The sequence below is a fragment of the Pelecanus crispus genome, chromosome 8, assembly GCF_030463565.1.
Source record: "Pelecanus crispus isolate bPelCri1 chromosome 8, bPelCri1.pri, whole genome shotgun sequence".
Taxonomy (NCBI): domain Eukaryota; kingdom Metazoa; phylum Chordata; class Aves; order Pelecaniformes; family Pelecanidae; genus Pelecanus; species Pelecanus crispus.
Genome location: NC_134650.1, coordinates 19360003 through 19371033, shown reverse-complemented (window position 1 = coordinate 19371033; position 11031 = coordinate 19360003). Strand labels below are relative to the sequence as shown.

Genomic DNA, 11031 nt, shown 5'->3' with positions numbered 1-11031 from the left:
TACTGCTATTCAACTGTCCTCAGCCAATGGGAACCAATAGGTGTAACTGCCTCCCAAAAATGGTTTTCATAGTTTAGTATCTTCCATCAACAATTAATTCAGAGCCAGCCTTCCTTCATGTAATTAGTTAACAAAAGCAATTGGAGAAATTTTTCAGTGTGATCAATTTACGCTTGGAAATCTTGTGGTTTTGAATTGCATTTCATTTGCTGTCTGGTTCATGCTGATGAAGAGGTGGTTGAGACAGTTTGGAAAATGTGCGTGTGTTCTGGTGGTTTGCAGAAAGAAAACGATGCCTGCTTTTCTGTCTACCATTTCCAGAAGTGTGGCAATGCTGAATGCACTTCAGTTGGACATAGTATAGATGGGTCAGATATAGGAGCAAGTCTTGGACAGTCCAAGACAAAGGACAAATACTGGCTCTGTTGTGCAGATCTCTATGTGTTTGAAGGGCATGCACTGTGCTACAGAACAGCTGCCTTCTTTAAACTGCAGTAATTCTCACCAAACACGATGCTGTTCAGAGTCAGAATAATGATCCCAAATCTTGAACCATTGCCTAGGCTGGTGGGAAGAAGCTGTCACTGTTAGGAGTAGCACAAGAACTGTTAGAAAAAGAAGTCAAAAGGTGTGCTCGTCTGTTTGAACGCACAAGAAATCTTTCCTGGGTATTTTGAGTATTGCTAGTAAAACAGCACTTGCTTTAGACTGTGATTGCTTCATGTATCTATTAAAAGTAAACAAAATAACCCCCCTAAAGACAGTTAATTCACTCTTGATGAGACTAATTGAAAATTTCAAGTGAGAAGAAAGATTTCTTGCTGAAACTTATGAGAAAACATGAACTAAGGAGATGAAAGACTGTTTTGCAACCTTCATACTTAGGCTGTTGCCATGTGAACAATCTCTTGAAATTTCTTAGTACATTGTAGAAAAAAGGAAATTGATACAAGGTAAAAATTTTAACTATGGGCATTTTTGCTAGATAAATTGGAATGTTTGAAAGAAATTATAATTTACATTTAAAAAATTAATATAAAATTTGATCCCTTCAGTATACTTAGTAGACACACACATGTTTAAGAATTTTATTTAACAGTCTGAGTGTATGGATTTACAACTGTACTTATTTCTGATCAGTAGCATGATACACTTCAGCCAAAGTTGAATTTCAGGAAGGTGGATACACAAGTGAATACGTATGTTATCAGAGGAGCCATTTACAGCACAGAGACTACTAGTAAATATAGCAGTGTGAAAGGTGTTGGACAACAAATGTATAACAATTATTATTCAGAGTTGTTTCAATTTTCGTAGTCCCCAGATTCATATTCTTCCTCATCTTCATCATCAGAATGGTCATAATAGTCCCCATATTCAATGCTGTAGCTTGCACTTCTACTGCCAGCAGTAAATGCAAATGCAGGAGATGAGCCTGCAAGACATAATTGAATCCAGATTAAATTAGTTGTAGATAGGAACAAAGAGGAAAGTATGGGTTTGGATCTGTATGGCAAGCTCAGTGTTTCTGAATCCTTGTTAAGTCATTTATTAAAAGGAGAGGGTTTTTATCCAATGACTTGACCTCATACCATCAAAGGTCATGATATATGAGCAGATTTCTGTATCATTCACATTTTAAGATGTTGAAAATATATTTAATTCCCAATACTAGCAAACTATGAGTTCAGTCCTCTTCAGATCCTATGCACCTGAAAATATGACCCAAGCCAATAAAGCTTGGAAAACCACTTGCTGAAACAAGGTCAGTGACAAACTAGACCAGTGATAAACTCCCCTGGACCAGGAGGCAACTATAAGACGATGCATCTTTATCGTGCATTTGCCAGGAAACCCAGTTCTCCCCAGAGGAAGAAGGATGTTATTCTGCAGGACTGGGCCCAATGCAAAACAATAGTAAAGCTATTTCTTAGATCTTTCCAAACACTCTCATTAAGGAGCAACAACTGTTTCCTTCCTAATTTTTTGAAAAATAAACAGCTAAGCAGAACTGCCATGGTTCAAAGACTCCCTCAGCTACAGCAGCTGTTGTTCTGGGTGCAGAGCTCCTCCAAACATCAAAAGACTTCTGTAGGATAAGGATAGTGGAATAACGTGTGTCTCGGCTGTGTGGCTATAATCCACAGCTTTCTGTTTTCTGGAAGCTGGTATAATTTGCAGCAAAATACTACAATATTAACATGTAAGGATTTTTTTTCCCCAGAATTCATAAGCACTTCGGACTTTAAATACCTAGGACTGAATCTCCCTTTGGGGATAAAATAAAAGAAAAGCACACAGAAAAGTTAAAATATGGGCATCTGTAGGTAATTTCTCATATCCTTCGTTTGCATTGTGACAAGCCCGCCCTTTGTAGCCTGCTTGTATGCATTTTTATATTCTTCACATCCAAATTAAAAAAAAAAAAAATACCATCAATGACTTTCAATCTTGCGGAGGCGTATGTTGCACCATACTTATTTTTGGTGTGGCAGATGTAAACGCCTTCATCTGATTTTTTGAGGCCTTGAATCTGCAGCCAGCCTGTCACACCATACTTCTGAGGCCCACCTCTTGCCTTTAAGAAGAGAAATAAATAGTTTAAATTAAGTAGCTAGGAGACACCATGATATTTCTCAAAAGAGTTGTGGCTGGATTAAACATCATTCTTCCAATCTTTGCTTTTTGTTTATTGCCATCATGCTTTGATTCTCTTTGATTCTGCTGCCTTATGTTTTAACACCCTATTGTCTCTGTGCCTCCGAGTCGTGCTTTCCCTGCTCTGCTCTGCTCTGCTCTTTAAACCTCGCTGCCCTTCACAGTGCTCTGATTCCTGGCCCTTTGATGCTTCTGCTTTCCCAGCGCTCCTCCTGTCTCTTGTCCCAGCACCACTTCTTGCTGTTGCTTTTCAAAGCATTGTCACCTGTTCTCAAGCTCATAAATTTCTTCAGGATGACAGTGGCAGGGGGATCTGGGTGAGCTGTTCAGGGCCGTGGGGCCTGACCAAGCTGGCACTCAGCATCCAGGTTTTAATGGATTGGCATGAGATACCATGAGCTTTCAGACTCCCGTGACAATCGGTTTCAACTTACTCAGGCTAAAGTGTCATAAGGGGGTGAGCTTTCTTTTCCAAACAAGTAACACGAAACCATTAACAAATGTTAACAGAGATGCTCTCATGCCGACTTTGTTAGTGAGCTAGGTTAACAGGGTTCAGTTTAGCCTCTGAGATGACCAGCATTTGGATGTGGCTCCTCGCACCATTTTTTCTGAGCAACTTTTAAGTCCGCTAATCCCACTTGTGTTTATGCTGTCTCTAGAAACATTTCTAAATAACTTAGACTCTTAGTACTAAAGTACTTTTGGTACTTTAATTAGCTTTTTCTGTGCTTTTTATATCTACCTTTTTGTTCAGGTTATGCACCATGTCCATTGGATCTTCTCATTTTTGGGTTGTGTATCCAGAGATTTTCCATGCATTTCTCTACATAGTCTCTGCTCATATTCTTTGTCCATTGGAGAAGGCACATGGATGCAGGCTTTGGCCCTACTGCGGTCTGCCTGTACATCTGACTTTGTTAGCTCGTCTCCCCAGAATGTTATTTTCATTTAAAAGAATTAGCATTTTGATGTATTTAATTTTAGCTCAGACTTTCAGGTTCAGGTTGAAACACAAGTGTCCTCCATAAAATGAGCAAGTTTCTTTGCTTTTCTTTTGAATGCCTCAGGGACTGAACCCAAACGGCAGGTATCCAGAAACAGCATATTGCAAAGGAGAAATTTAGATACCTGCCAGAATTGTGCTTCTGCATCAAGAGTAGAAAAATAGTTGCCAACAGTCATCCTTCCCAGACTGCACTTTCTTTTAGGTAGTAGCCTAAATGGTTCCATTTATATGTTCATTCAGTTTTTCCAGAATCATTTAGGTTGGAAAAGACCTTTAAGATCATCAAGTCCAACTGTTAACTTAGCACTGCCAAGTCCACTACTAAACCATGTCCCTAAGCATCACATCTACACGTCTTTTAAATACCTCCAGGGATGGTGACTCAACCACATCCCTAGGCAGCCTGTTCCAATGCTTGACAACCCTTTTGGTGAAGAAATTTTTCCTAATATCCAATCTAAACCTCCCCTGGTGCAAATTGAGGCCATTTCCTCTTGGCCTATCATACCTACACGAGGAGAATCTTCCATCTTTTCTTTCCCTGAAGCAGACCGGATGGTACCCTCCCTGTTATTTCTTCTGCTTGGACTGCCAAAATAATGATCCTTGCACTGACTGAAATCAGCATTCTTTACACAGGTACAGGGCCCCTGTTGGGAACCTATTTATTGCAACAGTATTGCATCCTGTAGGAGGAATTTTCTGATTAATCCCCTTACTCCTTATTCCAAACTGTATGACATGGAAAACACAAACAGTACGTACCTGTACTGAGATGTGGGTGTCATCTCCTGGCAGAAACATTTTATTCCCCTTTTTTTTCCATTCAAGGTGTGGCATAGGATAGGCTGACACCTCACAGCCAAAAATGACATCATTGCCTGTGAAATTCTGGACATCCTGAGGTGGCATAGAAATAACAGGAGCTGCAAAGAACCAACATAACAGTGCTTTAGAAGACAGCAAAAGACAACACAAACACAAAAGCATATAGCATTAATTCCTATTTTACATGATAAAACCAGTTTGCCTTTTGCCATCTCACACACTGTGAAGAGGCATATGATTCCAAGCAGCTTTTAAAGCTCAGAACACCTTGTGTCTCATTAAAGGGTGAACAGGCTTTTTAAAAACACTTATTTCAAAGGACCTGTCTGTCCTTCCCCTTGCACATGATTGTGAAACTTAAGCTGAAATTAAAAGTTTAATTTGTGTCCCATGAGCTGGTAGTTGTGGACTAGACTCAAGGCCCACCAGTCTAGCAGCCAGTACTTGACTAGTCCTTCAGAGGAAATTACATGAAATTCTGTAGCAGACAATCACAGAGTAACTTGATTGTACGTGATAGTTCTTAATTTCTGTTACATTTTGCTTAGATTAAAAGCTAAAATAGTGAGATTGCTAGCTTGTCAAAATTTGTTTTCTGAGTACGTCATTGCCTTGAACTTGCTAAAATCTCGTCCCTCTCTGTTACCCATGGAACTCATTGCAACAAGTTACAGAATAACAGCATTAATACATTTCATATTTATCCTCAGTTGCTATCAATTTCATCTGATGTTCTTGTTATGAGACACGTAGTAAACGTGATTGAAATCCAGTTATTTTTATAAGGTTTTATGTTATTATAATTATTAGATTTCAACTCATGTGTTTCCTATTGTTCTCATCGCCCTCCACTGTTTATTTATTGCCTCTGAATTTCCTCTGCCACTTTTTTCCCCAAAGAAAAAGCTGACGTTAACCACAAGAGGGAGCCAGTCCAGGGATTTGAAGATATTGAAAAAATAAACTATCACCTGATTCATTCACACATGATGTAAATACATATCCCTCTGTAAGCATGTAAGATCATACTAAATGTTACCAGGAGATTATGATATTTAGCAGCAGAGAGCAAAATGACATATTTACTATTACCACAACTTTCCTATTTTGGAGATGTCTGGAGATTTCCTGATCTATTTGTCCTCAGCAAGAAATGTGTTTCCTTCTAAAGTCTTTCTGTTTCCATACCAGTGTTTAAAAATGAATGCATTTTCTGGGCCATTAGACTTGTATTTAATTATTGCTTTTATTTTTGTACAGATCCCAGCTGCTTGGAAGTAGAAATGTAGGGTAAATAATTATTATGGGTTTACTTGCAATATTTGAATCAATATGTAGGTACAGCATTTATGCTTCAGCATTTGAAATTGTAACAGCCTGTTCTAGATTTTCAAGCAAAGTTTCTAATACATTTGTCAGTTTTTCAGGATTGATATCTGTGCAGAACATATCAAATGCGTACTGATTAAAATTAATTGCAAACAAATTATACAACAAAGTATCAATCTCCCCATTTAAGAATGCCTCAATAATCCTGGTACTCTTCAAAAGTAAGATTTTCAAACTAGGATACTTAAATCCTTAAATGCTTGTTCTTTCATGAGAACTGTACGTTCAGAATCTGTATGTTACTTGAAAAATCTTGTATTCAAATCAGCATTAACTGAATATCTTGGATGAGAATTCTTTTGCCTATGAATTTATCACATAGGGTCTGATATTAAAACATACTTCAAAATACTAAAACTCAGTGCAACCACGCTCATTTTAATGATACATCCACTGTAGTTAAGCTTAAAGTGTAAAAAAGAAACCAAGCGTCTACATTGACACACAGGAGTTCTTTAAATTATTTCTGTACAGAGACAGCATGACAGACTTTTTAAGTAGGCAGATGTTGACTGGTGAGTACTTTTGTTCTGGTGCTAACACAAGTGTCCTACGGATACATGGACAACACTGAAGTATTGCCAAGAACTGTGTCCTGCTTATGTGACTGCCCACAGCCAGGGCTCAGCCATGCAAGGCTGAGAGCTTGGCTTCACCACGCTGTGTAAACAACATCCTTAGCCTCAATGACATGAGGGTCTGAATTACAAATCTACATTAGAGCTGTTCACGTACAAGAAATTTGTCTAGCACTGTCTACCACATATCAAGACGAATTCCACACTGGAAATACCCCTTCCTCCATTAACTGTAAGGAGAATCCAGATGATAGCTCAGATGGAAATGTCTAGATATGGTCTGAGTCCCACTCTGTACTTTTATACTTTTATAGAGGTAGTTAAGACTTTGCTGGACCAAGGCTGACCTGGACTGGCGTCATGTGAGATCAAACTCACTATAGCAAATAGGAAGAACCACAATTCTCATCTAACCAAACTGACTTTTCTGATTCTGAACACACAATAAATACTTGCATTACCTACTCAAACTTGAAGTGCCTCCAGAAATAAAATAACACGTGTCTTACAACACCATTTTGCTGTATTTTACAGAAAAAATTGAAGTAATGATGTAGCATTTTAACAGAAATCTACTAGCTTCTTTTTTGAGTCTCAGATTTTGTGTTCAGCCAAATTGTCTCATGCATATCTGTGTGTACTTTTTTTGCATAACCGTGTCTTTAGAAACAGATCTTTACTGTTATGATAACCTGTCATTTTGATTCGTGGAGTAGATAAATTTTTCTTGATTGCTGTAGAAACCATTCTGATGGCTCAAGTGTCTGGACGTGAATGTGAAGTAGTTGCACCTTTCCTTTTACAGTCCCAGTCATTAATTATCCTCATGTGTTACAGAAGATATAAAACAGAAGCCAGGAAAAGTCAAAATACTGCTTCACCTTTCACAATCAACATTAACCCAGTATCACTCCAGACTAATGAATTAGATAATATGTTTTTTTTTTTCCCCAACTCATATTAATTTTTGCTAAATCTATGTCTGATTTGATGAAATGGCAGGAAATTTAATGGATTGTTTATTTGTTTTTTTACTCCAAAATTTACATTTAAAATAAATTGACACAGCTAAATATAAAAAGAATCACTGCTAGATAGTTCTGTTACTTCTTCAGATCATCAGCACAAGAGGTTTGAATGTGAATGGGGATGGATTAAGTGTGGAGAATCTGTATATAATCAATGTACTTAGTAACCTTGGTAAATTATTAGATAAACTGATCAAAACTAGCTTTGGGGAAAAGAAGGACTTTTTCAGTGTTTCTTTAGGGAGCTAGGCCTTTTTCTTCCCCTTTTTCTGGTGACAGATGAAAGATAAATGGCTATACTCTTCTAATGAAAGGAGTTTATTGTTATTTATTTATTCATTGGTTGCCGTATACAATTAATCCATTTGGCATCAATAGGAAACAGCAGATGCTTTGAAGGAGAAATAACAAAACAAAGTACTTTGAGTTGAGTGAGTGTTGTATTTATAGCTTGGTACCAGAGCCCCACAGTGTTCAGTGTTTATTTCTCACGCAAATTGGAGTCAGCAGAAAGCGAGTGCCGCAGCGAGGTTGCTACTGTTAGAGCCAGACTCCCTGTTGCCTTTTGTCATCAGTTGCAACCGTGAAAAAACAGTCTAAATCACGGTGCACTTTCACATGCCCACTGCGCTGCTTCAGGTAGCTGTAGTGGCAAAGAGGGGGCTTACTGGTAGGCTCTTATGGGGGACTGAGGCACGGTGCCCCCATGGTAGCACCTCTGTGCGCTGCTGCTTGCTGAAAGGCCCAGGCTCCTTCCAGGGTCTGAAACACAATCTACAAACCCAGCATGGTCAGCTGCTGCTCAGAGAGGTTGACAAGAGGGGCACGCGTGCTCCCCCTCCCCAGCGAGCCCAGCACCCACCTCAGGCTCAAGTGCTCTGCTGCAGCTGGGCTCGTACGCCAGCTGGGCACTTTCCTCTGCAAGAACCGAGGAGACAGGCCCCCATTTTTCTTGACTAAACTCTGCACAGCACTGACATGGCTGTGAACTTTTCTCTGGGCTTCTGTGCAATTCAGTAAGCTGAGTGATCCTAGGAAACTTCTCCACATTCCTGGAGGGAGGGTCCAGCCTTTCTGGGAACCCAGGGAAGCAATAGGAAAGCCCTGGGGGTGATGTCTGCATGCAGAGCGGCTGACCTCATTCCTCCTGCTTGATTGAGCGGTATTACGGACCTCAGGGGTGACTGCAAGGCCTGGCAGATGACAACACCAGCAATTAAAAGTGATAGTACTTCCAGATTAAAGCTTTTTGTACATGGCCAGTTCTCTTTAATTAATTAGAGCAGACCAATGCTTTGAGCCTGTATTCCTGAACAGCTACCTCTGCTGCAAAGTTAACATCAGTTGGCACTTGAGTAGCACTTCTAACTGAAATCTTCCTGAAGGGGTTATGCTGCAAGAACTAGTGCTATTTTAATCCCAAATAAGAACACCTACACAAGGGCTAATAGGCTTTCAATCATACTGTGGACTGGTACGTATTGAGTTTTCTGAATGTCTCTTTACTGACAAGCCTCATTTCCCAGCTTAATACCCTAATGGCAAATAAAGGCTTCTTTAATGGATGTTTCTCTTGCAACTAGAGAAGGAGGAAAGAAGTCTAGTATTAGCTGTTCATCACTTTTCCTTTTAAGTGTTCAATATCCAGTGTTTATTCAATATAAAAGCACAGCATACAGTCTAAATTAGAGGCAACAGATTGCTAGCAAGGAGTGGGTGAAATGTACCCGAGTTACTCTCATATGTGGACCTTTGCCAGAGATGCAATTTCAGATTCCCAGAACTGTGACCCATTTGTGACCCAGAGACCTCTTCTGCTTAGTTCATTTGAGAAAATATTTCATTAACTTTAAAAAAAAAAAATTCTCATTCAGAAAACAAAAGCCTGTTCATTTTTTCATTTTCATTTTATATTCATGTGAAAGGTGCCCAGGAGTTGTAATAATGTGGAGAATGAGAACAGCATATGAGCAGGAGGCAGGAGCCCCCCTTACAACCCGGCTAAGAATCCTTCCATTAACAATCATTGCAGAGAACTGTTCATGCACTGTAATGTTTTTAGGGAAATTATTTCAGTTTGATTTTGTTTTAATTTTGCATTTCCATTTCATGGGTTACCTAGATTTTATGATTATTCCAAAATTTGATTATTTTGGACTTTTTTCTAAAAAGAACAGACCTGTTAATTAAGCTCTATCTTCTTCTATTGCCTCTACTTCACTGATTACCATATATACACACATACATACATATATGTGTGAGTGTGTATATATATATATGAATGAGATCTGCCTTGCTATCACCACTTCAATATCAAGTCAGTCTTCATATAATAATTTGTCCAGTCCTCCCAGACTATCCTGTTTACCTACTTCCAACTACACATACAATTTTTGTAGAAGATATCTCATAGTCTGCTTATTCAGAGCAGGGCTAGTCTGTAGACCTATGGCTTCTTAGTCACCATGTGATTTAAATCCACTAGTCTAATATAGAGGCTTATAACATACAAGATTAAGTACCAGCTGCTAAACCACATACATAACACAAAGTAGTATTATAACAAAATAATAGTAATTATAACAACAATGTAGTATTAGTTCAATAAAGTTAAACTAGAGCATCTAGTAACACATCTAAAAATAAGAATCAGATCTTCTTTCAGTTTGAAAGTTCCTCGGTACATATTACCTGATTCACATGGTCCTTTATGTTTCATGCTGATATTTCTTTTCGTAGCATAAGCCTTGTTGAATTGACAGATGTTCTCATAGGTTTTCCCTTCAGGTCCGCAGATGCTCTCTTGAGACTTGCACACACACTGGGGTTCAGGGACTTCCCCAAACCTTGCTTCATCAGCATCCAACCTGCACTCAAGGTTGTCCCCACATTGCCCGTAAAAATGATTACCCTGGTCCAAGTCGCAGATCTGACCTTCCACATTTCCACATTCAGGACAGCAGCCGCAACGGTCCAATACAGTCCCGGCTGGACAGCCTTTTGGCTCAGAGCAGAGTGCCAAATCGCATTTTCCACAACTATCTCCTTCCTTTAACAGCCTCCACCAACCTCGGTGGTACAAGGCAGGAAAACTCTGAGAAACCTGCACCAGTACTACCAGCACTGCTGTAACCATCGGGTGCTTCATCTTGAGAATGTAACGAACAAGCAGAAAAGGTCCTTGAAGTAAAGCCGGGTCGGGGGGGGGGGGGAGAAGAAAAGGGTGAGCTAGTGAGAGAAAAACATCACAATCCTTTTTTTGTTTTAGAATATAAATTCTACTGCAAACACAGGCTTTAAGAAGAAATTAGCATCAGATTCCTAATCTGGAACTGATAATAAAAATGCATACAAACCCAACCGGCTTTTCTCTAATGCAGTTTGGAATGCGAGTATTGCTTGCACAGAAACCAAACTGCCCCTTCTGACAGCTGAGTTGAAGCCCTCTGAAAAGCTGTTTGCTCACTGTCTCCTTGAGCCAAATTTGCAAAGCATCGCTGTACTGAAACATTATATTGTGGCTATTGTAGAAAGGGGAACA

General features: G+C 39.3%; 1 protein-coding gene across 1 annotated transcript; it reads right to left on the bottom strand.

Moving 5' to 3' along the window:
- Positions 1-1304: 1304 nt before the first annotated feature.
- LOC104038144 (kazal-type serine protease inhibitor domain-containing protein 1) lies at positions 1305-10638 on the bottom strand. The gene is made up of 4 exons (XM_009492431.2): positions 10182-10638; positions 4433-4593; positions 2434-2578; positions 1305-1435 (listed from the first exon to the last, which is right to left on the bottom strand). The coding sequence occupies exons 1-4, from the start codon at positions 10636-10638 to the stop codon at positions 1305-1307; spliced, it is 894 nt and encodes a 297-aa protein (XP_009490706.1).
- Between the last annotated feature and the right edge of the window lie 393 nt (positions 10639-11031).

What these genes read in the sequence shown, in the direction of transcription:
- LOC104038144 (XM_009492431.2), bottom strand. Translation starts at nt 10,638, where the DNA reads ATGAAGCACCCGATGGTTACAGCAGTGCTGGTAGTACTGGTGCAGGTT. An exon ending in TAAAGGACCATGTGAATCAG is followed by an intron (nt 4,594 to 10,181) that starts GTAATATGTACC and finishes GGTTCTTTGCAG; the next exon opens with CTCCTGTTATTTCTATGCCA. An exon ending in ACACCCACATCTCAGTACAG is followed by an intron (nt 2,579 to 4,432) that starts GTACGTACTGTT and finishes CTCTTCTTAAAG; the next exon opens with GCAAGAGGTGGGCCTCAGAA.